General features: G+C 37.4%; 5 protein-coding genes across 7 annotated transcripts; 2 read left to right on the top strand and 3 right to left on the bottom strand.

Moving 5' to 3' along the window:
* Positions 1–2,422: 2,422 nt before the first annotated feature.
* LOC111016444 (RING-box protein 1a) lies at positions 2,423–4,099 on the bottom strand. Its single transcript, XM_022291848.2, has 5 exons — positions 3,840–4,099; positions 3,686–3,736; positions 3,511–3,570; positions 2,870–2,941; positions 2,423–2,785 (listed from the first exon to the last, which is right to left on the bottom strand). Exons 1-5 carry the CDS (start codon positions 3,970–3,972, stop codon positions 2,748–2,750), a joined length of 354 nt encoding a protein of 117 aa, XP_022147540.1. The 5' UTR covers positions 3,973–4,099; the 3' UTR covers positions 2,423–2,747.
* Positions 4,100–10,615: 6,516 nt separating this feature from the next.
* Positions 10,616–13,589, top strand: LOC111016514 (Subtilase family protein). Its single transcript, XM_022291947.2, has 2 exons — positions 10,616–12,342; positions 12,532–13,589. Exons 1-2 carry the CDS (start codon positions 10,716–10,718, stop codon positions 13,194–13,196), a joined length of 2,292 nt encoding a protein of 763 aa, XP_022147639.2. The 5' UTR covers positions 10,616–10,715; the 3' UTR covers positions 13,197–13,589.
* A 47-nt stretch (positions 13,590–13,636) lies between these two features.
* LOC111016512 (guanine nucleotide-binding protein subunit gamma 3) lies at positions 13,637–17,838 on the bottom strand. Of its 3 annotated transcripts, none has more exons than XM_088124716.1 (7): positions 16,876–17,838; positions 16,106–16,745; positions 15,736–15,912; positions 14,941–14,993; positions 14,753–14,797; positions 14,622–14,666; positions 13,637–14,534 (listed from the first exon to the last, which is right to left on the bottom strand). In XM_088124716.1, exons 3-7 carry the CDS (start codon positions 15,880–15,882, stop codon positions 14,171–14,173), a joined length of 654 nt encoding a protein of 217 aa, XP_087980842.1. In that variant the 5' UTR covers positions 15,883–15,912; positions 16,106–16,745; positions 16,876–17,838; the 3' UTR covers positions 13,637–14,170. The 3 variants fall into 3 exon arrangements, with proteins under 3 accessions (XP_087980842.1, XP_022147637.1, XP_022147636.1); XM_022291945.2 differs by having other exon boundaries at positions 16,106–16,762; XM_022291944.2 differs by lacking the exon at positions 16,106–16,745 and having other exon boundaries at positions 16,876–17,835.
* Positions 17,839–19,493: 1,655 nt separating this feature from the next.
* LOC111016513 (LURP-one-like protein (DUF567)) lies at positions 19,494–21,138 on the top strand. The gene is made up of 3 exons (XM_022291946.2): positions 19,494–19,870; positions 20,008–20,247; positions 20,759–21,138. Exons 1-3 carry the CDS (start codon positions 19,655–19,657, stop codon positions 20,897–20,899), a joined length of 597 nt encoding a protein of 198 aa, XP_022147638.1. The 5' UTR covers positions 19,494–19,654; the 3' UTR covers positions 20,900–21,138.
* Positions 21,139–21,829: 691 nt separating this feature from the next.
* LOC111016557 (cation/calcium exchanger 4) lies at positions 21,830–24,590 on the bottom strand. Its single transcript, XM_022291997.2, has one exon. The coding sequence runs from the start codon at positions 24,118–24,120 to the stop codon at positions 22,174–22,176; it is 1,947 nt and encodes a 648-aa protein (XP_022147689.1). The 5' UTR covers positions 24,121–24,590; the 3' UTR covers positions 21,830–22,173.
* Between the last annotated feature and the right edge of the window lie 1,545 nt (positions 24,591–26,135).

Here is a 26,135-nt window from a genome sequence, read left to right on the forward strand (position 1 = left end):
CAATAAGAGTTTAGATTTTCTTTTGAATATGTATTTGATGAAAGTTTAATTTGTAGGTCCATCTTTGAAATATAGTAGGCAATTGGGGGTAAGTTCTTCAACTCAATTTTGTCAAGGTCAATTTTTGTCTTTTTGATGACAAATTTGTGTGAACAGTTTGTTTTTTGAAAATTTCAAATGCATTTACATTTAGGTCTTCTAGAAAAAAGAAAGTCAATTTTGTTTTACACACTTATTTAAAAACTTTATATAGTTTACTGTAATTAATCACCATTTTGTTATTCATTAAAATGTACAGCTATGATTGTTTAGAGAATACACTCACAGCTAGGTAATTACATTAGAAGACTCGATATAAATTAAAGACACTGTCTTTTCCGTTCTTATACTAGCTTAAACTTTTTGAAATTCTTGCATTTGGTAATTCTCTAATTTAACTTAGATTATCACTCCATCGAAGATATTACATTAAGCACAAAATTTCTCACAACATTTTGATCGAACATAAATGTCTTAATTCGTTGAGCTATATCCAGATGGACGGATAATCTTATTAGATTAATTTCATTAAATAGATGAAGATTGGATAAAATTCACAATAATCATTTATTCATCTTGAAGTACTATTATTTCTTTTTATCTCCTTGAAAAATACGCCAAATTTTGTCTTTGGTCGGAAGTTGATACCCTAATCCTATCAATTGAATGACTATAAATCAATTGAATTTTACCTTAAAATTATCGAACAAAACAACTGTAATTTCTTTACTCCAGTCCAAATATTTATGGATAAGGATTCTTAAAAGAAAAATTATACTCGGACTCAAATATTTATGACTATAGATTCCTCAAGTTAGACTTTGACCATCTTTTTATCAACCCGCTTTATTTGCATACTCAGAATTTTGATTAAGAATGAATGACCAAAAATTTTCTATCACCAAAATCAAAGTTATTAAATTAATCGTTATCGATAATTTATGAATAAATAGCTTAATCATTTATCAAAATACTTATTATTATTTAAAAGATCAATGGTTAGAGCAATTCGATTTCCCACACCACAAATTAAAACTAATTCATTTGGAAATATAAGCGTGAAGTCTTTTCGAAACTTGAGCAGCCGATATCCATGACTTGTTTGAGCACTTGGAGCAATTTGACTCCATAATCTGACCAACCTACACATGATAGGGAGAGAATAATAATATTGCTCTTGTATTTTTACTGAGCAACTCTAACAACAATTGAAAAAAAAAATGGTCAAAATAGGAAGCCGAGCAATCATTCTGTGGATCAGTGGATGACAGATTTTGAATTGATTAGTCGTTAAAATGATATGACATAAAATTTTAAATTATGTGTGACAATATTAAATAATTTTATATTATTTTCATGAAATTTTTCTTATCTTTCCTCTTCTCCCTCACTTTCCTTCGGTCTCTTCCCCCTCCTTTCTTCTCTAATTCTCTCTCTCGTTCCATCCAGTATTTTCAATGCCAACAACGCAGTAAAAAGAAAGGATTCGAAGAACTCATTCAAAGAAAAAGAGAAAAAAACCCAAATACAAACAAACACACAAGGCACAAGAAAAAGTAGCAAATTTCAGATTGGTTTGAGAAAACCCACCTCAGCCAAATCTGTAAAATCACCAAAAGCCGCCCATCATCAATCCATTAGAAAACCCCACTAAAACAAAGCAACAACACATTCTAATTTCTCTTCAAATGCTGAATTCTGGAAGCACATTGATCAAAGGATGTGGATTAGTACCTAGGTTTAAGAATCCGACAGAAACCGAGCACGGCGACACATAGACAAAAAGATCTATGGGGAGGAAATGAGGGGTGGGGATTGGAAAGTGAAGATTAGGTCCAGTAGTTCAGTGGGAAGTTTAAATTGCAAGAATTGAATTTCTTTTTTTTCTCTCGAGTATTCTACCCTGTTGGCGTTGATGTGAGAAAACCTTGGACGCAACTGAGAGAATTGGAGAAGAGAAAAGAGAAGGGAAGAGAAGGGAAGAGTGAGGGGAAGAGAGAAAAAAAAAAATAATAATGATAATAATTATTTAATATTGCCACATTATTTAACATTTTACAACTCAATTATGCCACCTCATTCTTTTGTTCGTTAGTTAACTAGCGGACAAATAATTTTAGAGACCATTTAGAACAATTTTTTTAGAGGTTGGGAACCAAACTGTCCCTTAGGGACCAAATAGAACTTGAAAATTACTATAATTGGAATCACTTTGTTTAGAAAAAATATTATATTTACAATTACGGCAATAAATATATAATGACATTTCCTATTGGCATTAATAAACCTCGAATGTTGATTGACCCTGGGATATTACCATCTAACAGCTGGGAGAAACATCAACACTGCCATTTCGAAGCAATTTTTAAATATACCCACAGTAGAAAATGAAAGACACGATGAACTTTCATCATCATATTAAGCAACAATCATTACAATAATAAAGAAGAGAATTGGCTTTCTGATTCAAACCCAAAACATACGGAGAGGAAAGCTCAATACATGAACTTGAAGTGATGAGTCTAAGATTCACATGGTGAAGGAATTAAAGTATTGATCTTCATCTACTTCTGATGTAAAATTTATAAAAATGCATACAACAAACCTCAAAAGGATTTTGGGAATGGACATAAGAGGTTCGAACTTCCGACCAATAAACATTTTCTGTAGCATTGCTTGACCTTCGAAATTGCGACGGTATGAAGGTCCTAATGTCCATACTTCTGGAACTCCCATTCACTGTTATCTGAAAAATAATAACAAAAATTTCAATCAAGAATGTGCAGAGTTTAATGAATTAGAAACACTAAAAGCAAAATACAAATTATACCCAATGGACAGACTTGGCGGGTCTTCAACCAACGACTAATGCAGTGGAAGTGAAAAGCATGGTTGCATACCCCTGCAAACATGAATCTTAATCAAGTAAAACCAGAGCAAAGAGGCAGATAAAGGCCTGACCCCCAAAAGAAGATACAACAATAACACAAGAGATCTACAGACAAATCACCAATGAAAATCTAGATTGATATCAAACTTGTAAAAGTTTGAAATAGCTTCCATTAACCACACGAAAAAAAGAAAAGCAGGGTCCATTCAACAAGACAACCAGTATCGTTTGGAAGTTTAACTGAGATGCTTTTTATATAACCTGGAATCGATAACTTTAGCTTTTTACCCTGGGACACCCGCAACCAGGTGCAGGGCTTGAACTCGAGAGACATCAAAGATTTTTTTTGTATTAAAAGGTGGCTAACAGGGCTGTTTAACTAAGAAAAATTAGTAGCTAAAGATGATTTTTCAGTCCTGAGACTTGTCAAAGCTGCTGTAATTGCAAAGTGCACAAAAATCCAAAGATAAATGGTCAGATTTCACAAGAAAGATAATATAGCAGACACAGCTCCCTGACCGTCTAGAACAAGGAAATTAAAACCAAAATTAGGGTTTCAAAAGAGAGGCGTAATAGCATACCCCAGGCGACAGTACATTCCTCACTAGTGGCGCTCGCCTGATTTGCCTGACATTCAATGCCTAGACACCACCAAACCAATCGTAGAGTCGCACAGTGAGAAGCATCAAATTATCATAAAAAACCCGCATCTGGAATTAAAGAATACTTTCAAACTCCGAAATTTCTTGAACTTACAGAGATCCATTATGTGATTCCTACAGATTGCACAATTATCGACCACGATATCTGCACCAGGAAATCGTAATTACGTCAAGATCACGACAAGAAACCCAAAAGCGGCGAATATTTACTAGAAATCGGAAGAGTTAAAATTAGGGTTTGAAAGTACCCCAAGCCCAGAGCGCGACAGCATTCCACTTCTTGATTTCGAATCGCTTAGACTTCTTGGAAGATAAAGGGCCAGCACTACTCGAAGCCTCACCAGCGGGAACCATTGACACATCGGAATCCAACGTAGCCATGGCGGAAACGAAGATCAGAGAGCGTCCGTTCTCCGGTCAGCGGAGGGGAGAGAGGGGAAATTCCGGCGAGTAGAAGAAAAGAGGGAATCGTTGCTTGTGTTGAAAACAGAACGACTTGGAAGGAGAGGAGGTTAAGAATCTTGTTTGGGCTTTGTGTCACAAGCCTCTTGTTTTTGGGCCTTCTCTGTGTCATTAATATTTAGAAATAATGTCTTATAACTATTTTGGAAATTTATTTTCATGACCAATAGTCTTAAATTTCTGAACTTAGAACCTTTTTCAAATATCAAATTTATCCTCATTTATGGTATTTATATTTATTATAATTAATCTTCTATTTAAATATAAAACATTAAATATCAAATTTGATTTTGTACTCCTTAGAATGAAATTTATTACAAAAAATTCAATTATTCCCATAATCCCAAAATTTACTCCTTAATATATTCTACTAAATAATGAAATTTATTACAAAATATTTTTTCTTTTCATTACAATTTTTTGTTAAATTTCAATAATATAGTCATCATAACATAGACGACATATATATTTATATAGAAATATAAACTATATCCAACTATCTTTTCATTTATATGGAAATATAAACTATATCTCATAAACTTAAGCAACATACACTTAACAATAGTGATATAAACTATAGTCATTATAACATACATTTGGAGATATAACCTATATTTGACTATAAAGTATATACGACTATATCCCTCTACAATTAACAAACAAAGTAAATAACTTACAAACCTTTCGGTCGGCAACTAGACAATGGTCGGGATAAACGGAGGGCTCGCATGGTCGATGGACGGTCAGCGACAAAAAAGAAACCTCAGGATAAACAGACGGAAACAATAATGGGCGGGCGGTCGGAGACGGAGAAGCTAGAATTTGAACAAACCAACTTTTTCCACATTTAAGAGAACAATCGCTAAGTATCATATATACGTTCATTGATACTTTATAATTTTGATATATGTATATATTTACCAAACATTATTATTCACAAATGTATATAGCCCACAAAATTGACGCCAAAGACAAATTCAAATACTTTTTATGGGAGTTGCTTTCTGTATCACAAAGAGTTGTCGTGAAAAAAGCAGCATGGGAAGGAAGAATAAAAAAGTTTTCAAATGACAAGGTTATGGACCCAATAATCATATATACTGTCTTCCACATAGAAATTTTAAATTTAAAGTTTAGAAAAAACTATTAAATTTAAGAATCTACATCGACAAAATTTATCAATTTTTTTATTTATCTACTTTCAAACTTTGATTTCAAGATACAAAGTATAATTTTTAAATTAGATTTTAGTGGTTTGAACTTCATTATTTGATTAGTTATAATTGATACTCTGTTTTTGTTAATTTTAGTGGTTTCAAATCTCTAAAATTAAGCATGTATATATGGTATATTTGTCTAAAATATTATTTGGGATCTTAAAAAAAATCTTTATTTAATAATTTGTACAATATGTTATACATTTCATTTTTTTAAACGTCTTATTTATTTTAATTATTTCTGCAGTTTCTCCTCCTAATTTTCAAGTTTGAAATATAATTTGATCGAAGATAGTACCAGAACTAGTTGAGCCACGTTGGACTTTATTTGCTGCATGTAATAATCCTCATTCATAATTTGCTTTCACAAACATGTAAAAATCAACCATCTCATAATAGTTCTCAATCACATAGGTTTTCCACTAATTGAACGCCATCACTTCTAATTATTGCTCCATCCATTTTTCCTACTTACAAATTTTAAATATTTTCGTTTTTTAGAGGTTAAATTATCTCACTAATTTGTGTTAAATTCTCCCTAAAACATATGTTATTCCATAACCAAAAGTTGAAACAGCGCCCGCAAGTTTGCGTATATGTAGAAATGAAGTACGTTTATTATATTGTTTTTTTTTTCTTACTACAATAATTTGACGATATGGGAAATCGAATCTCCAACCTTGAAGGAAGAAATACATGTTAATTACTGCTCACTTATGCTCATGTTGGTCATTTATTTTTGTTAAAACTTAAAGTTTCGCATACAAAAATGAGAATAACTCACTCACCGTCTAAAAAATCTCTTTCTTTTGCCAAACTATTTTCCCTAAAAAGAAGTGTTTTTTTCTCTCTAAAAGGACTTTCTTACTCTTAAAAAGTTTATCTTTTCCTCTTGAACACTCTCCTCTCTTCTAAGATAGGTGACTATTATAGAATTTGAACCTATTTCCTCTTAATTAATCCTAGCTCTTTTGGACCAATCCACCTATGGTGGTTAACTTTCTAAAACTCTAGTTTTGCATCATTCGACATATATATTATATAAACTCAAATGTTCAAGCATTCAAACTCATACCGAAATGCTCGTTTGATGACGGTTTTGTGGTAAATCGACGAGGAGAATAGGTTAAAGGAAAAAAAACAAAGATGCACAAATTTGGTCCTCTCTTGTCATGTGAACACACAATAGAGAGAAAAATGGTGGCAGTGGCATATTATTGCTGCTCTCCCTCTAATGTTTCCACTGTTGGTGTTGGATACAACTATTCATCCACAGTGCTTCCCTCCCAAACCACCCCATTTCCCTTTTTCTCTCATTATATCAACTTAGAATTCAATTGGGACTTTTGTACATTCAAACAAATCTAGTTCGAACCTTTCCATTTTTCTCTCTCATCATATGAACTTAGTGATGAGAAAAAATTCGCCTACACCACCGAACAGAAAATAGTTGAGAAATTTAAAGAAAGCAACGAAATAGGAAGACACAAGATTTAACGTAGAAACTTCGAATCTAAGAGAAAAAATCACGACCCATTAAGGAAAAGTCACTATGATTTTTCTCCCCGATTCTAATTATACAAAACACAATATCGCTAAGTTAATTAAAACTAGTATATCAGGCCTAAAGTATTTCAATTTGGATGAATAAAACTCGAAGTCATTGACTCATTTTATAGCACTTTGAGCACACTCTCTCTTGTACTTTTTTCGATGCGGGACAATTCACTCCTCTAATATTTTACCAAAACCCAACACTTAAAATTCAATTGGGATTTTGATACTTTCAAAGAAATCTAGCTCAAACACTTTGCTTTTGGTTAAGTATGCTTTTGCTCGAAACGATTCCACGTTGGATAGTATTATTTAGGACATTTTTTAAGAGAAGCATACGAGTGAAGAGATAATAAGCAAGGTTAAGAATTCATGTAAAAATAACTCATTGATGTTACTATAGTGTGACTAAACCAAAAATTATGATGTGGTTATGCTACACGATTTTTCAAGTGACTAACGGAGTATGACTAACCCCTCAAGAAATGATTGATTCCATTTAAGACAACAATAAAATTGAGCAAAAAAATAAAAACCATATAAATATTTAAAGGTATCTTTGAAACATAGAAGGATGATGATTGGCATACCTCACTAGTCACACAACCCAATGAACAATTATTGCTACGAATGAAACTATTGTAAATGAGATAAATTATTGGAGGAGACCGTCGAAATATAGTGGGAAAGGGTACACCATTTAACGAAGAAAGAAATCACAAAAATACCTCGTGAATTTATATCCAACATAAATTTTCGAATCTGCCACCAACGCAGGGCGTATAAAGTGCTAACTCATAAAGGACGACAAAGGCAAAAGATAGAATGAAATTGAGGTGTGTTGTTGCGACTTTGTTCCCTCAATTATATAGGGTTGGTTGGTAAGGCTCCACTTAAACACTCACACATAAGCCTCCACAGTATAAAACCCTGCGTTTTTGGGTGCTCTAATGCTGGCTTCATCTTCACCAATTCACTACTAAATTAAAAGGCTCCACTAAGCTTGATTTCAATTTGGCCAAAAAGGGTTTTTTCTGCACATGCTTCTTCTGATCTTTTTCAATCCTACTTTTTAGCCACAAATATTAAGTGGAACATGGATCTTACTTTTTGTGTATTCATTATTCTTCTCATACTTTTCCATATGTATAGATAATTAGATATGGATCTTTTCTTCTCTCTCTATTAACCTCTTTTAAGTTGCACTATTTTACAAGTCATGGACCATCCATCTCAACTTGCCTTGGAAACTTCCTCTCCTCTCATTGTCTCAATGATCCTAATTTGAGCAAGGACGAAATGTTTAGAAATAGTTTTGAGCACTCTATGATTTTGGGATCTATCAATCATACTAATTTGTCAAATCATTTAAATGAAATCAGTACGCATGAGACGGGAAGATTAGACCAACTTTTATCAATTTCATTAAGGAATATTTGAGTCATAGTTTTAGTATATAAAAGTTGGAAGCTTGAGTTTGTATAATAAGTGTAGAATAAAAGGTGGGATTCGAAAGTGTAATAGCCTACGAGACCAACAAATAAGCTATAACCATAACTTGAATAACTAATGCCAATTTTGAGTATAGATTGACTGGTTAAGACATAATTTAACTAAAAAGAAAAACTTACCAAACAAAACTCAAATATTTAATATAGGCTCCTAATCCATGATCAAAATAAAGACATGATTTGCAAAATAAACAAACAATTTAAAATATCCCAACTGATTATGATTACTTAAATATGAAGTTTACAACATAATGGCACATGTTATGATAAAGGACAGCAAAATGGGCCTATGATAATGATAAAGAATAGTGTGAAAATGCCAGCACACAGAAGAAGTAATTATAAGGCCAAGAAGAGAAATCCAACTCAATCCAAAGAGTTCCTCATCCTCTACTCCAAACTCGGAAGTCAAAGATGCAGACTCAAACATTAATGACAAACAGATCAGTAAAAAAATCAACAAGTTTGAGTCTTTGAGGAAGGACGAAGAAAAGGGTCCGACCAGAAGAAACTTGGCTTGGAAAATGCACAAAGATTATACTAATCTTTGGCATCGGGAATTGGGAATTGGGATATAAATAACATTAAAGTAATCTGCTCTCCCACAGGCCACACAGATCCCAATCCCAAGTCGGTGACTCAACAGCAATAAACAAAAGAATTGGCCACAGAAGGCGTGGCCTGAATTAAATTATGCTTCTCCACTGTTAACTCTCTGTCCATATTCCTTTAGACCCCCATGATTCCATTCCCTAAGCGTGCACTTTTCTTCCCATAGAGAGAGAGAGAAATTGATGTTAGAGGTGGTGGCTCAATCGGCGCCACCATCCACGGTGAGATTGAGTGGTGGAGCCACCCCACTCTCATCATCTAACACAAAGGCAAATGATTGAAATTAGTGATGATTTGGGGGTAAATTATGAGGATTTGGGTAAGTAGTTGAAGAGGGGTTTGTGTTTTGGGGTTATTGGGAGGAGTGTGGATCTGATTCTGAACTGAACACAGCAATCTACGGCCAGCTGGGCATGTGTTGAATATTATGCAAGTCCCATCGCATTCGCCCAACGGCCATGTCCAGGTTTCCAGTCAAAAAACTTGATTTCTAGCCGTTACCTTACGCAAATGGTGTGTGTTGGGTTGTGCTGTGTGTGGGTTGTCCCGCCCTCTTATCTCCTTTTCTTCTGAGAGAGAATTAAAAAAAAGGGTAAAAAGAGGCCATTTTGGCACTTTCTCCAATGCATCTATCTGCGTTATTTCATTGACTGCTGTGTCCTTCTCTTTTTCCTTTTCCCCAAACAACCCTCTTATCACTTCCCCAAAATGCCACCACAATGTCCTCTTTCTCGGCTCATAGGCATTTTGTCGAACAGTTGGTGTGCAACTTCCATAGTCAGTAATTGCAGCCACTGCCACTCCCATTTGAAAAAAAAAAAACGAGCAGGGTTTTCTTTATATGGCAACCTGACGCGTTTTCCAGCTGGGGGGTGTTTGTCATGATATGGGAAAACAAAAATTAAAGAAAAGAAAAAGAATAGAAGCCAGAAGGAGGAGAAAAAGGAAAGGCACCATATTTAACTTATACTAAAAAAGATCCAAGTATTTCTTTCATATTGGCATAATTTGTTGATTGTACTCTATACAATGCAAAATTTTCCTTTCTTTTCTCAGTGGGTTGTGATTTGTAGCCATTCATTCATATGAACGAAAGACAAATTTACAAATATGATCTCAGAGACTCGGTCTCGCAGTAGTGCAAGTCGTCTATATCAGTTTCCAAAAACTGTCGACTACGGTACAATACAAAATCCCCTATCACGGGTAGTTCAAAAGAAGCTAAACCCGTGAGGAAAGAGCACATTTTATGGGCTTCTTTTTCTGGATTCCCACCCACTTACTCCGTTTTGAAGTGTTTTGAAGATAGAAACAAGGGAAAAAAAAAAAAGCATTAAGGCATAAAACTATAGAGTAGTTGTAGGCAATAGGCATCACCTTCCAAAATGACCACTTTTTTTTTTTACCATCTTACTCATGGCTACTCGGCCCTGCAAACCGAAAGCCGAAAAAGTTGCCATTTTGGGGGCAGAAAAGTTCAAAGAAATTATGGGGTGGTCTGCTTCAACCCTGTGGACTGAAAATTAAGCAACTTGGTTTGATGGGGGGTGGTATTTTATGTAATAAAAGGGAAATGGAAGCCTTGTTTTGAACTTCACCTTGCTATATAAACCCAACACTGGTCCTTGCACTGTCCTTCTCTAACCCCCTCCTTTTTTGACAGTCAGCTTTCTTTTGGGCTGTGTTTCGCCATTCCCTCTCATCCTCTCCTCTGCTTATATGCTCTGCTATTAGTAAGATATATTGCTCTACTCTTACTTCCTCTCCTATGGGGGCCATAGATCGATTACTCATCGCTTCCCTTCTTCTTCTTCTTCCTTGTGTCTTCGTCGATGCCAAGAGAACCTACATTGTTCGCATGAAACATCATGCTCTGCCTTCTGATTACCTCACCCACCATGACTGGTACTCTGCCAATCTTCAATCTCTCTCCTCCTCCACCACCTCCGATTCCCTTCTCTACACCTACACCGCCGCCTACCATGGCTTCGCAGCTTCTTTAGATCCAGAAGAAGCCGAATTGCTCCGCCAATCCGATTCAGTTCTGGGTGTCTATGAAGACACTGTTTACAACCTCCACACCACTCGCACTCCGGGGTTCCTCGGCCTTGACTCCGATTTCGGCTTATGGGAAGGTCACAACACTCAGGATCTTGACCAGGCCTCCCACGATGTCATCATTGGGGTCCTCGACACTGGGATTTGGCCGGAATCGAAGAGCTTCGATGACACCGGTATGCCGGAGATCCCATCACGGTGGCGCGGAGAATGCGAATCGGGACCCGATTTCAGCCCTTCGCTATGCAACAAGAAATTAATCGGAGCTCGTAGCTTCTCCAAAGGTTATCAGATGGCCTCCGGTGGTGGATACTTCAGAAAACCCAGAGAGAATCAGTCGCCTCGAGACCAGGACGGGCACGGCACGCACACGGCGAGCACGGCCGCTGGCTCACACGTGGCTAACGCGAGCTTACTCGGGTATGCCAGAGGCATTGCCCGTGGGATGGCTCCTCAAGCGCGAGTTGCCGCTTACAAGACCTGTTGGCCCACTGGTTGCTTTGGATCTGACATTTTAGCGGGTATGGATCGGGCGATATCAGACGGCGTCGATGTGCTCTCGCTCTCCTTAGGCGGTGGCTCGGCGCCGTACTACCGTGATACCATCGCAATTGGGGCATTTGCGGCCATGGAGAAGGGGGTTTTCGTTTCGTGCTCGGCCGGGAACAGTGGGCCAAACAGGGCTTCCCTGGCCAATGTGGCGCCGTGGATCATGACGGTCGGAGCCGGAACTCTCGACCGGGACTTTCCGGCTTATGTCCAATTGGGAAACGGCAAACGGTTCACCGGAGTGTCGCTCTACAGCGGCCAAGGGATGGGGAATAAGCCAGTGGAGTTGGTGTATGACAAAGGAAGCAATACATCCAGTAACATGTGCTTGCCCGGATCTCTGGAGCCGGCGGTGGTCCGGGGGAAGGTGGTGATCTGCGACAGAGGAATCAATGCCAGAGTAGAGAAGGGAGGGGTGGTGCGGGATGCAGGTGGCATAGGGATGATTCTGGCGAACACCGCCGCAAGTGGGGAGGAATTGGTGGCGGACAGCCACTTGCTGCCGGCCGTCGCGGTGGGGAGAAAAACCGGCGACTTGATCCGGCAGTATGTGAAGTCAGTTACAAAGCCGACGGCGGTGCTGAGCTTTGGTGGGACGGTTTTGAATGTGCGGCCATCTCCAGTGGTGGCAGCCTTCAGTTCCAGAGGACCCAACTTGGTAACGCCCCAAATCCTGAAGCCAGACGTTATTGGGCCTGGCGTTAACATTTTGGCCGCCTGGTCTGAGTCCATTGGGCCTACTGGATTGGACAGCGACAAGAGGAAAACCCAGTTCAATATTATGTCAGGTATGTTGTTTGTCTTCAAAGGCTGCCTTTTTCTTTCCCTTTTCTGTCATCCAACGGCTGTCCTGGCGCTTTCAAGATTTCAAATTTATGACTTGCCCTTTTAACTTTTCTGAAAGCTTTGATTCGGTTTTCTAGGCAAATAATGTTAGAATCTTCTGCTAAAGTGTCCTTTGTGCTTGAAAAATGTAGGAACATCCATGTCCTGCCCTCATATAAGTGGGCTGGCGGCATTGCTGAAGGCAGCTCATCCGCAATGGAGTCCTAGTGCTATCAAATCTGCGTTGATGACCACTGCATACACGCAGGACAACACCAACTCATCTCTCCGGGACGCTGCCGGAGGGGCATTTTCCAATCCGTGGGCTCATGGAGCTGGCCATGTTGATCCCCACAAGGCCCTATCCCCCGGTCTCCTGTACGATATCTCGACCGAGGATTACATTGCCTTTTTGTGCTCTTTGGACTATGGTATTGACCATGTTCAGGCTATCGTGAAGCGCCCGAACATAACCTGCTCCAGAAAGTTTGCTGACCCAGGACAACTCAACTACCCGTCGTTTTCAGTTGTGTTTGGGAGCAAGAGGGTTGTTCGATACACTCGAATAGTCACAAATGTAGGGGCTGCAGGCTCGGTTTACGAAGTGGCTACAACTGCACCTTCAGTTGTGAAGGTGGTGGTGAAACCTACAAAGCTTGCATTCACTAAAGTTGGGGAGAGGAAGAGATATACTGTTACATTCGTGGCAAGCAGCAATGCAGCTCAAACCACGAGATTCGGGTTTGGATCGATTGCATGGAGCAACGACCAACACCAAGTCAGAAGCCCGGTGGCATTCGCCTGGACGAGGTTGTGATTGTTGTTTTTGTATAGGGCGTTTTCCATTTGTTACTGGTTTTTCCATTCCTCCAATTTGCTCCAGAAGAAATCAGCAAGAGGTTGATGATCCACAATAAGCCAGAAGAAATGGTCATCAATCAAAGCATGGAAAAATTCAGCGTTTGGTTTGGTTTGGTTTGGTTTGCCATTGAAAAGCCACCTCAATAGGTAGTAGAAGAGTCTGAAACTGATCAATTTACGAAGTTGGGATGTCCAGGGAGAGTTAAAACTAATGTAATGGCACAACATGCTTTAGTTTGGCTTTTCTTTTCTTAGTCATCTTGAAATTAATGTTACTGTTGGGTCCGTTAAGAAAATTTGCAAACATGAAGGCCAGTGAAGTGTGTACTTAGAATATTTGACAACCAAACTTCTCATCTGTCTCCCCCCCACCCCCACAAAACTAGACAAAGCAGAGTGATGAACAGACCTCCTCTATTTAAGTCTATCCAAATATTTTGTCAATGTCTAATTCACTTTGAAAAACAAGTACAGATTAAGAACATAATCATGTACCGGGTCATGTTGAGTACTAGAGCATTAGATGATGAACGTAAAAGTATGGTACCTTTCCACTGTTGATGCGGAAGCATCTGGGGCCATGCTACTTGCTGCAGATTATATCCATATGCCTCCGCTAGTAGGATTTACTAATTCAGAGTCTAAACAAACAGGAGGATATTTTTACAAAAGAGTAACTCGTGATAAGACAAGTCCATAACCATATAGACAAATTGTGGCCAACCAATTCTAATGATTTGCATCAATGATCAAGCAGTAGGACCCTGATTAAACAACTCAAAATCTTGTCTTAAATAATGTAGAAGTCATACCAACCGTATTCCCACTTGTAAATTTGGAAAAAAAAATTAATAATAAAATGTAAATAATCATAATAATTTACATTAGTAGTAGAAGATCATAATAACTTTCATGGAATAGTGTTGGTAACTAAAAGCAACGACATGCAGAGCAGGGATTACAACAGGTCTTTGTACAGAGGCAACAAGAAGGTACCTGTGGACATTTTGGAAAAGAGCACTTACAGCTGCATTTGCATTCGCAGCAGCAGCAACGATTGGGGCATGACATTGATGGTAATGATAAAACGCAACACAATCTACGGCACGAGATGTTCCTACAGCAGGAGGAAGAGGGACAAGAGAAAAAACTACACTTTGGCACGCTACAACAGCTTATACACGATTGGAAGTTACATTGTTTGCAATCACAGCAGCGAGGCATCTCTAGGTAGACAGAGCACCCAGCGCAGGAGCAGCAGCACAGTGACGACAAGTTAAAGCAAGGAAATCCGCTGCATGACAATCGTCACAAATGTTATGCACAAAAACATTCTCAGTGACAAGCTGAGAATCAGAATTCATATGTTGAAAGTTCTAACCATAACCATTTCCAGAAGCGACATCGCTCACGTTTTGTCCTACATCTGCTCGAAAAATAAAATGGACGTGGATCATAATCAGTACGGCCTTAAATTTCTGCAGATTAGTTTAACTAAAAATGAACCCTTACGTAGGTGTCAATGGATCTGAGCTGGCCATTACAAAGTCACTTATCCTGCAAAAGTGTGATGTTAATCAACAGCAGAAGCAAAAAGTGGATGGATAAATTTCCCAATTGAATATGTACAGTTAACAGAAGAAAGACCTCAGAACTTTAATAAATTAAAAGATGATGAAATTAATTAAAAAGAAACATACTCTTTGCAGCATATTGAGACGGGTTGAAGACTTTGAACAGATTTTAGTTCTTCCTGTTTCAGGAAAACACTGAACTTAATAAAAAGCAGACATGGTAATTAATTTAAAACTGAAAACTATGCCTCCTGACATGTGTGATAGAGTAAGTTTCATCTCACGCATCTGAGAACATGGTACTTGTATTTCAATTTATGATGTGAGATGTGGCATTTGTCCAGCCAAACGATCCCATAACTAGAAAGAGGAGAAATTTTCGCAAGTAGTTCTGAAGAAATATGAATTATCTGGAAAATGAAAGCAAGAAGACATCGAGTCCACTAATTTTCAAATTTCACGGATTTTGGAAAAAGGGATAGAAATTCAGTTCTTTCTTCTTTTTCATTCCCCTTTCTCTGGGGAAGCGGCAGCCCAGGAAGTTTAGGAGCCAACCATTTTTCTTAAATTTTCCCCGCCCCAGACTCCCCAGGCGGTGTTTTTCCAGAAGTTAAAAAGAAGTTTTAGGAGAAACTTCATGATATGAAAGGGAAGTTTTTGAGCAAATCAAATCTGTTTAACTGTAAGGAGAAACTAGCTCCCCAAATCAAACAATGGATCTGCATGTAGAGCTTCAATAATCTGCTAAGTAGCAAAGCTAAGCTAATATCAAAGGGAGAAATGCTTGCAATTGAACTACAACTTCTCGACGTCACTATGCCATTGAACTTCAAAGGACTAGAAAAAGATGGACGAAGGAGGAGGAGGGGGAGGAGAAGAAGAAGACGGCGACAGTGACAATCAATTCAAATTCGAACTAACCTCAAGGAAACCAATTTCTCTTTCAAGCGTCTGAATCTTGGCTATCTCACGACGCTTCCCATACAAATCCGGGTACTCGGGCGGAGACTTGGGACTCGGGGGCGGTAGAGAAGGCACTGAGGAAGAGTAAACCGACCGAGTAGCCATTGCTTGAGTCACTTCTCAGGCCACCCGACACTGATAGAAACCCAGTTGCCAATCACCAAAGGTCAGAGCACAGATGAGAAAGAAAACAACAAAGAATGGCAATAGCAGGGTAGCAGCAGAAATATTAGTGAGTCGGGGAGAAGCAGAGAATGGAAAAAAGTAGTAACTGTAAAAGCAAGTGACAAACTAAAGCGGCAATTGATGTTGGTATGAATGCTCTTACATATGGGTAGTGACAGAGCAGTAATAAGAAAGGCTGACAAAGATAATTACAGCCCACAAAAAGAAGGCCGCTCTGCAAGTAAAACTGCAGCACATAAATGTATGTATCAAGTTGTGGGTTGCAGGGTTTTTAATGATGCAAGTGATAATGAGGCCAGAAAGAGAGTCATTATTGTCACAGGCTTTGAGTGAAAAAACGAGCCTTTTCTCTACTCGAGGCAGTAGCATTCTTCTATGAGAGAGAGTGAGAAAAGGGGTCAAAATATTTTTTAAAAAAACTCAGCTTTCCATTAATAATGTAAAGACGGCTGCAAGAAAAGCCTGTGCCCTGGCGTGACAAAGCCGGTAGGAGACTAATTTTCAAAGTATAGGCGCCTGGGTTTTCTCCAAGTGAGATTTTGGAGTTTGCTCATTCTATAGCCTTAATAGAGTAAGGAGAAATGACTATAAGTATGTAAGTTGCTGTGTCTTTGTCTTAGCTGTTTTGGGTGTTCAAGGATGGTGTGTAGCAGTCAGCACAGCAGAGAAGCAAAATGGGGAAGTAGGTAAGCTCAGAACGCACGTGGAGGAGAAATGCCTAGGAAATGGAGAAGGCTGTTGCGTCGGATGCCATAGATCATATGACGAATCGGCATCTCGAGCTAAGACAAACAGGAAACTACAGAATAATGTAATGTAAACACTGAATAGTATACATTGAAAAAATAACGTTCCAACTCCCAGCCGACTACTTGAACAAATGGGACAAGAAAGGAAAAGAAAATACAATACCTGACATTTCTACAAACAGTTGGTGTGAGTGTGACCACCGGGCTTAAGGCGAACGCGGGCCTAATATCAAGTCGTCATGAAAACCACCAATGTCTGGCCCATCAGGTCTTGGAGAATCACATGAACAGAACAACATGGGCCTCTCTTTCAATCTGGCGACGGGGGGGTCTACTCTACTGTTACTCGGATCGTCGTCATACGGAATCGAAACACGATGAAGAGACATATCCAACGATTCTTGGTCTTTCCCAAACACGGCAAAAGGGTAGTGGGGCAGAGACGAATCGATTAGGCAAACATTGGAGACGATTGGAGGTTCAAGTTCAGGCTCCAAACCCGAGGTCAAATCCAATTTCACTTTACGCTAACGCGAGGGGTGGTGGGGAAGGTAAAGAGAAGACATACGTTCTGGATATCTCTGATGGGATCCTGTCTTCTCGCCGGTGCAAACTTCCTGAAACACGTTTGTACTGGAAAATTCCCTGTCCTCGATCTCTGGCAATGCAGCCATGTCGAAGAAATTCGACAGTCGATGCTGTAGCAGTTCGGCGGAGCCCGGAGGAGCAGAGTAGGATCCATTATCGCGATTCTTATCGAACTTCTACATTCTCTGCCGATGGGTTCTGTGTTTGAAATTTGAAAATGGCAGTTTCGGAGTAAGAATCGAAAACTACTGCTACTTCGAAAATTTATCGTGATTTATGCCATGGAAGTACCGATTGGATTCTGGTTCTTGAAAACCCTAGTTTCAATTTCCAGGTTTTTTTTTTCGTTCTACAATTGGAAAGGGAACTATCACCATTGAAATTATGTTCGGATGCTTTATCCACTTGCAGCAGAAAATAAAAATCTCAACTAATGATTTCCATACTTTAATTAATTTCTTCTTATGATTCAAAGCATCTAATTCTAATAAGCTTTAATCACCAATCCCACTTTTTTTTTTCTTTTTTACAAAAAAATAAATAGATAAACTTGGGAAAGAAAAATTCTAATTAACGCTGGGAAATTATTTTTATTCTAGTAAGAAGTTCAAAAGGCACCTGAACTTAAATTAACATTAGAATATGTTCTCTCTATAAACTTCCAAACTTTAATGAATTTCAATTATGTTTAAAATTTTAAATCACGATTTATTTCTTGAAATGGTAATATTATTAAGGTTAAAAAAATACATTTAGTCTCTACTTAGATGTATTTATAAAGCCACCCTGTAGACTTGAAAGAAAAGAGAAAAAAATTTCACTCACAATCTTTTGATAGAAAATATTATATACCTAAATAAATTGAATTATAGTCAGGTTGACATTCTGTAATACAAATTGACCCAATGCCCAAACTCAAATACTCTATGGTTGAATGATTATCATTCGAATTTGACAAAGTATGTGACTAATTTAAAAAGAATATATTTGGTCAAGGCTTGTTTGGTAACGTTCCTGTTTCTTATTTTTGTTTCTTTATTTTTAATGAAAAACATGTGTTGCATGGTTTCAACCTCTAAAAATTCAAGTATGATCAAACATTGTTTTTATTTATATTTTAGAGCAAATTGGAAATGGGAACAAGAAACAAAAAATAAAAAATTTGTTTTGATTGTTTCCAAAATTTCAATACAATTACGAGAATGTTAAAAAAAAGGAGAAATAAGAAACAAAGTTAACTGTAAACTACTTAGATTTCTTAAGAAAATTGGAAACGAGAAACAAGAAACAAGAAACGAAAATTTTACCAAACGGGCCCTCATATTTCCGTTTCTTGTTTCTAATTGCCAACAAGAAATAAGGATGGTAAGTAAACACTTACATTTCCAAAACATTTCTAAAAGGTAAGTGTTTAGTTACTATCATTATTTCTTGTTACTCATTTTCTAAAACATTTCTAAAATTGTATAGAAATTTTGGAAAAACAAAAATGGGTTCATGTTTCAAGTTTTTCCAAAACATAGATAAATATTTTATCATTTTTTAAATTATAAAATGCATAAAAAATATTTAACCAAAAAATAAATAAATTTTAGAGAACAAAAAAAACAAGACATGGTACAAAAAAACATATTTAAAAAAACAAAAAAAAATTTATCAAACACAATTGAAAAAGAAGAAAGGTAGAAAACAAAAAACATGAATATTACTAAAACGACGTCTATTGACTCTCTGTAACTTTGTAGGAAAGGCAACCGACACCAAGAGTCAAAAGTAATAGAACCAATGAAATCTTTGAAAGAACTTTTTCAAAATGCATTGAGGGATAGTGTTCTATTTGTATAGGCTCACTAAGATTCAAGACAAGGTTGTTAAAGACTGGTCAAAAGATTTTGAGGTTGGCCAGATGCTCTCTGAAAGTGCATTCATTACTTTACTCAAAGGTTTTCCTTTGAGAACTACAGGCTTGGGATCTTGCTCCTATCAAATCTGAACCCACATTGTCAAAGTCGATGGCTTTATCAGTTGGATTCTAAGCACAAATTTCTGATCAACTATTGCTTGTTTTCTCAAGATATGTCTTAGAAAGAATCTTTCTTTATGTCTTTTCTTTGGCTACTAACCTTTTAGAATAATTCCCAGAGCCCTCTCTCTGTTTCCCAGAGCCATTTGTTGTGTTGTGAAACAAGCAACCTTGACTTGAGAGCCAATTAATATTCTTCAACCTTCAACATGAGCAAAATAGTCAATCACTTGCCAAACTCTGAAGAAACAGAGGGCTTCAAGGCTGTTCAGAAACCTCATAAAGTGCAGAAAAACAAACAGAGAAACACAGTTTGGCTACAACAGTAGAGATGGTTCCCTTGGTTAGCAAATTCTACTGTTCATCTTCTGAGGTAGTGCTTGTCGTTAGGACGAGACCACATGTCGTTAATGGAGGAGGTTTTGTGGTGACAGATTGTGATCAGAAAGTCGTTTTCAGTGTTGATGGGTGTGGGATTCTGGGAAAAGAAGGGGTGCTGATTCTGAGAGATGAGAAGAGGGATGCTTTGCTTTTACTCCGCGGGAAGGTATATCTGCTAATTATACACTACTCTACAAACAGGTCTTTTGTATTTTTCATGCATATAAATGAGTGCTTTTGTGACTATCAAAACAGTGATTCTGATGAGCATGTGTTGGAGATCTCTATCTTGTTCTGTTTCAGGGAGGGATTTTTGAAGCTCTAAGCTTCCATAAGATATGGAAGGCCTACAAATACGACTACCAAGGATCTAAAAAGCTGGTTTTCAGCTTGAGAAGGCCCAAGTCATGTCTTCCTGTGAAAAACGATGCTGGAATCAGAATCAAAACAGTTAGCAAAAAAGATTGGGACTATGAGATCAGTGGATATTTCCCTGATAAGGAATGCAGCATCATTGACTCTCATGGAAATGTGGTAGCTCAGGTGCTAATGATTCTCTCTCTCCCTCTATTTTATCTTCTCTACTCTAGTCATAGAAGTGAAAGTTACTTCACAATTGCAATCAATATCCAGAAACCAAATGATTGTACAAACATGCATTCACTGAATTTTTATGCTAAAAAGTGGCATAAAGTTAGTCCTTTGGTTTTGGGATGGTATGACCCAACTCCCTAGACCATTCCAACCAATACATTTCAGTGATTCCACTGGGTTTCCTCTTCGCAAAATCACTGAGGGTTTCCTAATGGCATATACGCAAGATTCAAATGCATGCAACGTCCAGATGTAGCAAGATGGCACGTGCATGTAGAAATTGAAAATAGGAGTAGAAACTTACTGCTCGTTAAAGTTGTAGCTTGCTTCGTTGCCCGCACCCAACTTAGGAAGAGAGTAGTTGTATTTTATCTTGGTCCTCTCCACATAACTAATTTATTTCTCACTAACTTACAAGTTAGACACATAGATTAATATGTCATGTTGGAAATAACTGCAGATTGGAGTAAATAAGAAGGCCGGAGAGTGGTTAAGCAAGGATCTCTACTATGTGTCAGTAAAACCTGGAATCGATCAGGCTTTCGTTGTCGGGGTCATTGCCATTCTTGACAACATCTATGGTGAATCAACCAGCTGCTGAATTTGTAATATAGGCAAGGCAGATTAAACAAGGGGAGAAATGCTGCTCAACTTTCGTTTTCCCCATATCTTTAACTCTAGCTCTTGTTCATGTGATTGAACTGGAGGCTTCTGGTGGTGTTCCATTTCGCTTGTTTGCATGAACTGGGTCTTGTTAATAGCAATGTATTCTTTAACCTTTATTGCATTTGTCAATGTAATTGAACTCTTAAGTGCCTTTAACGTTCCATCTGCCCTTTACATGAGGATGCCTGCTACAATATAAGAGTAGATTAAGAAGTCCTAAGCAACTCTGTGAAAGATAGAAGCAACTGTAGCTGAATATTTCATACCAACTTTTAATAACAGAAACAACAGAATTAAAGAACCAGAAGTTGTTCCATACACGCAATTTCGGATTATTGTGCATCAAAGAGAAATCATGTACTGAACCTACATTACATGCAGCAGCCAGACAGGTGTCAGAGAGCAAATTGCAAATTCACATTTCAGTTGTTCTTCTGAAGATATGTTTCTGGTTTCTTACTGCGTGCTACAAATGTCAAGAAAACTTAAATCTAAACTCACAATCACTACAAGAAGGATTTAAGGCAGGAAAGACAGACACAAGCTTTTTTTGTTAAATACGTAAACAAACGGTGGTTTACTTGAATATAGATGATATATAAAGCAGCGCGCGCCTGTACTATTGAGACATGTAAACAAAAAAATATAAGTGCCCAATTATTTTCTTGAACATGCCCATCTGTCCTGTCATAAATGCAATGTCTACCGTAAAGAAACCTTCATAACAATTCACAGTAATATCTCAAAGAAAATTCCGGTAAACATTTGCATTTGAGTAAATGAGCCATTTATGAACCAACTCAAAACAGATTTCACGTCACTATCGAGCTAAAAATGGCTGATTCAGCTGCAATGTGCATCCTGATTGAGAGTGTCCCTCCATAATCTCCTAGCTCGAGAATAATATCCAGTACACCCTTCAGATAAAAAGGGAAAGTTACACACGAATATCATATACATGTCATAAGAATCTTTAAACTTCCTTTCACTAAACATTGCTATGATACAAATCATGATATTAACAGGCTGATGCCATTAAAAGTCAAGGCATCATGATCTCCTACGACATCATCTATTGTCATAATAACTGTTCTGTGTCCAACGAGCGTCCACGACCTTTGGCTACTGTTTAATCAAAATGTAGGTTACACTGCCCTGCTTCTAGTTGAGGCACATATGATTAGTTCAAAAGAACATTTATTGCCAGCATTAGTGCTTCACCATCGATGTGCTCACTCTGAGGGTGAGGAATGACAAATATATAACAATCAGGCCAACTCCTAAATTTCTGTTTGGGCGCATACCATTCCTAGGTAACACAATAAGTGACCAAATAAGTCCTGACATTAAAAAACTCAATGTATAAAACAAGCTACCATCTCTGGGAAGCATGTAAGGTGCAGGTCTATGCGAAATAGCTCCAATAAGCATGGAGATACCCAGCCCCACAAGTGTATTGAACATAGGCCCGGCATAGCACCCAGACATAGCAATCTGTACACCATCTCCACCATTCATTGCCAGTGCTACATTGGACATCAAATCGCCCATTGAGTTCCCCCAGGCCAACACTGTTAATCCAAGAATTGAGGGGTTAACTCCAAAAATTATACCTAATGACATCAACAAAGCAACTAGCTCGTTTGCAACAATGTAAAACCAGACAATGCTCATAAAAAATCCACCGAAGACCCATGGAAACAAAGCCCTGCGAGGTGGCTGATCAGAGCTTGTATACAAATATGCAAGTACACCAAGCACGCCACCAAGGGAGAACCCCAAAAAGTAAGCGAATTCTCCACTCAGAGGTCCTAAATCATCTTGGGTTTTCCATAAATATGCCAGAAGAATGGGTGCTAACGAAGCACTGGCAACAGCATAAACTTTTGACCACCGTTCATCATCCACAATAGGAATTGTCAAGCGTCTAGGAAGTGTCAAGGGAAACTCGAGTACTGAAAATAATTTGGAGCAAGAGAACAAAGAGCGGTCATTCACAGCATCCTCCTCATTCCAACCCCACAAAAATTTTGGACTGTCTGCACTGCCCTTCGAGGCCTGATTTGAATAGATTGCAACATTTGAAGACCACATCCATAGTGGCAGCTTATTTTGGAGATGTGGTACATCAACATCAGACACGGGCTCAAGAAGAGATGCATAGACCGATTCATCCTCTTCACTTCCAACAGAGAAAATGTTTCCAGTTACAGGAAGTAAAGGTGTTACAGAGTTCAGTGTCATTTTCACCGAGTTCTTCTCCATAATCTCTTTTGCAGCAACTACAGATGCATAGACCAGATAAATTGAAACAAATGCAATGGCACTGATGACAGTTACCCTACCAATAGCCAAGATTATAGCAAGTGAGATGATGACAAACATGAAGAAACAAATGTCTCTGATAAAGCATTGCCTATCAATCCTGACACCCCTCTCAGCGACGCAAACAGAAACAGCACCAACAACAATACATGTAACAAAGACAGCTCCGCCCAAGACACTATTAAGACCAACCTCGCCAGCATCCTTTCCCATAAAAGCAGCAATGCTGGCAAAGACATCAGGAGCTCCATTACCAAGAGGAAGCAGCGAAACTCCAGCCACAGTCGCTGGCAACTTCAAGAGATTCGAGAGTTTCTCCAAGGAGCAACAAAAATAGTCCGCTGCGGTATTACCCAATAGATAGAACAAAGCAGCCAGCCAAACTATCAACGCCACATAACCCAAGAGACTAAAACTTTCACATTCACAGTAGAAGAACGAGATGTAATTGAAAAATCCACCTGAATCGCAATCTGGATGAGCAATCAAGTACTCACATTGGCTCCGATAACCTCTGTGTTCGGATAATCCAAAGCATGATGCAGGACGACTCGCAGTAAGAGTCTTATTTGTAAGGGATCCATCAACAGTGATATTATCGTTTAGAGAAGAAGCAGAAACTTCAGCGGTTCTCCTACGAATCACCCCGACCAGCCTATCACTAAAGGCCCCTTTAGGGAGAAGAACCGAATGCGAATTCTGCAGAGCCGGATTTCTCGAGAACATCCCCTGATCGAGGAATAAGAAAAGCAACACAATGGAACAAATTCCATTGAAAATCCCTCGAGATCGAAATTTACCCGCTCTAGAAATTGCATACGTTCTAGTCATAATCTTCCTCTCGTGACCCACGGTGGCCGGGAAAAACAATCAATAAAGCCAATACTTGCTTCAGATAACCGAATTGCAAACAATGAGAGGGAGACAGAAACCTAGTCGCGAGTGGGAGGGCAAAATTCAAACAACGATTGCAGCAGACAATCAGATGCGAGGCGCACAGAGATGATGGTTGAAGTAACAGAGAAATGTGAGAGAATTGATCGCACAAAAACAAAAAGAGGGGTTTTACGACAATATCTCCGAGAGTTTAGAAGGGAAAAGAGAAGAGGAGGAAACCCTAAGAACGTTCAGAGAATTGTTGGATTCCAATCCAATCCAATTCAATTCAATGGAAAGAAATTGAAGAGGTGGAGCAAGCTACCAGTTCTCCAGTTTGAGGGAAGACGACGACATGGACGCGGGAGGAGAAGATTGGCGGAGGACGATGACCCAATTCAACTCGCCCGACCCGATAAAACAACTCTTCAACCAAAACGCGGACCTTTTATACGCTCCGCATTCTGTATTTCCTTTTGTCTTTTTTTTTTTTTTTGAAAGATATTTCCTTTGTTTTACTTGTAAAAAATAATTATTTTTAACTTCGATAGGTAGGTGTTGCCATTTTTATCTATGGATAAATTTTCATTAGAAGTGTGCTAAAAAAACTTATGTTAAAATACCTGTATTTTAGATTTAAGAGATGATGGAGATTGAACTCATGATCTCTTGGTTGAAGATACATGTCAATTATTATAATTGTATTTTCAGTTTTTATTATTTTAGTCTATGCACAATTAAAATGTTTGTTTTGTCTTTATACTGTTCAAAAGTTATCCTTTCGTTTTATTTATTCTTTTATTTTTTTTTTCGATCACAATTTCAATTTACTCTATACTAAATGTATTTAAATTGAATTTTTTTCCCAAATAACTATTATCATATGATATAACATAGATATTCTAGGTACTCACATGCTTCCTATTTTTTCAATCACAGTTTTATTCATTTCATTTTATTTGTTATCTTATTTTTTTCCGATCATAATTTCAATGGACTCTATACTAAATGTATTTAAATTGAATTTTTCCCAAATAATTATTATCATATCATATGACATGGTTATTCTTATGATTGAGTCACTGAAAAGGAAGATACACCTTTGGACTATCAATTTTTTAAAGTCTTTCTTAATCATGTTTCCGTGATCTCGGGGTCCCTCTCATCCAGAATTTTTACCGGTTCATCCATGTACTCATCCTCTCTACTTGAACGTCACATTTACTTTCTTATTTAAATCATATTTTTATAGTATAATATGTGGGTTGAGAATTAGTACTCATAATTTTTTTTTATCGAAAATATTACTGTAATTAGTTGATGTATATTTAGATTCGCCTTGTTTAAATTATGTATTATTTGTGGTGGGAGTGACGTATAGGTTGGATAAATTTAAGAGTGTATTCTCATTTTATTGGTGGAGAACAATAAGATAGTCAATATTTCGTCACACGTTGTTTCAATTATCAAAGCTTATATTGTATAAAAAAATAACCAAAGTTTATAAATCATGATAAAATTAAAATCTTGTAATTGATTAGGTTAAACTACAAATTTAGTATTTAAAACTATAATTGTTGTATTTATTTAGTCTTTCAATTATATATAACAAAGACAGTTTTTTTGTTCTCTTTTATTTTTTTAACATTTAAAATTTAAAATTTTATTTTAAATATAAATTTTTTTGAAATAATTAAAATAGGTATTTTTTATTCCTTATTTAAATTATGTTGGATATACTTATGGTGGGAGTAGGTATAGGTTGGACAAATTAAGAGTGTATTTTTTATTGGTAATAATAAGATAGTAATATTTGGTCATACATGGTTTCAATGACCAAACTTTATAGATCATAATAAAATTCAAGTTAAACTGCAAATTTAATATTTAAAATCTTATTGTTGTGTTTATTTAGTTTTTCCATTTTAATTATTTTTTAATTATATATCTAAATTTTAGATTAGAATGTT

This window comes from Momordica charantia, assembly GCF_013281855.1.
Source record: "Momordica charantia cultivar OHB3-1 chromosome 6 unlocalized genomic scaffold, Mcharantia_2.0 BLBB01000006.1, whole genome shotgun sequence".
Classification (NCBI taxonomy): Eukaryota; Viridiplantae; Streptophyta; class Magnoliopsida; order Cucurbitales; family Cucurbitaceae; genus Momordica; species Momordica charantia.

Excerpts from the sequence above, each read along its gene's own strand:
- LOC111016512 (XM_088124716.1), bottom strand. The coding sequence starts at position 15,882 with ATGGCTACTCGGTCGGTTTACTCTTCCTCAGTGCCTTCTCTACCGCCC. Across the intron at positions 14,798-14,940 it reads GTCTCAATATGCTGCAAAGA|GATAAGTGACTTTGTAATGG; the intron begins GTATGTTTCTTT and ends ACACTTTTGCAG. Across the intron at positions 14,535-14,621 it reads CGCTTCTGGAAATGGTTATG|CGGATTTCCTTGCTTTAACT; the intron begins GTTAGAACTTTC and ends ATTGTCATGCAG.
- LOC111016444 (XM_022291848.2), bottom strand. The coding sequence starts at position 3,972 with ATGGCTACGTTGGATTCCGATGTGTCAATGGTTCCCGCTGGTGAGGCT. Across the intron at positions 3,571-3,685 it reads GAATCACATAATGGATCTCT|GCATTGAATGTCAGGCAAAT; the intron begins GTAAGTTCAAGA and ends GGTGGTGTCTAG. Across the intron at positions 2,786-2,869 it reads CCGCCAAGTCTGTCCATTGG|ATAACAGTGAATGGGAGTTC; the intron begins GTATAATTTGTA and ends ATTATTTTTCAG.
- LOC111016514 (XM_022291947.2), top strand. The coding sequence starts at position 10,716 with ATGGGGGCCATAGATCGATTACTCATCGCTTCCCTTCTTCTTCTTCTT. Across the intron at positions 12,343-12,531 it reads CCAGTTCAATATTATGTCAG|GAACATCCATGTCCTGCCCT; the intron begins GTATGTTGTTTG and ends TGAAAAATGTAG.
- LOC111016557 (XM_022291997.2), bottom strand. The coding sequence starts at position 24,120 with ATGACTAGAACGTATGCAATTTCTAGAGCGGGTAAATTTCGATCTCGA.
- LOC111016513 (XM_022291946.2), top strand. The coding sequence starts at position 19,655 with ATGGTTCCCTTGGTTAGCAAATTCTACTGTTCATCTTCTGAGGTAGTG. Across the intron at positions 19,871-20,007 it reads TGCTTTTACTCCGCGGGAAG|GGAGGGATTTTTGAAGCTCT; the intron begins GTATATCTGCTA and ends GTTCTGTTTCAG. Across the intron at positions 20,248-20,758 it reads ATGGAAATGTGGTAGCTCAG|ATTGGAGTAAATAAGAAGGC; the intron begins GTGCTAATGATT and ends AAATAACTGCAG.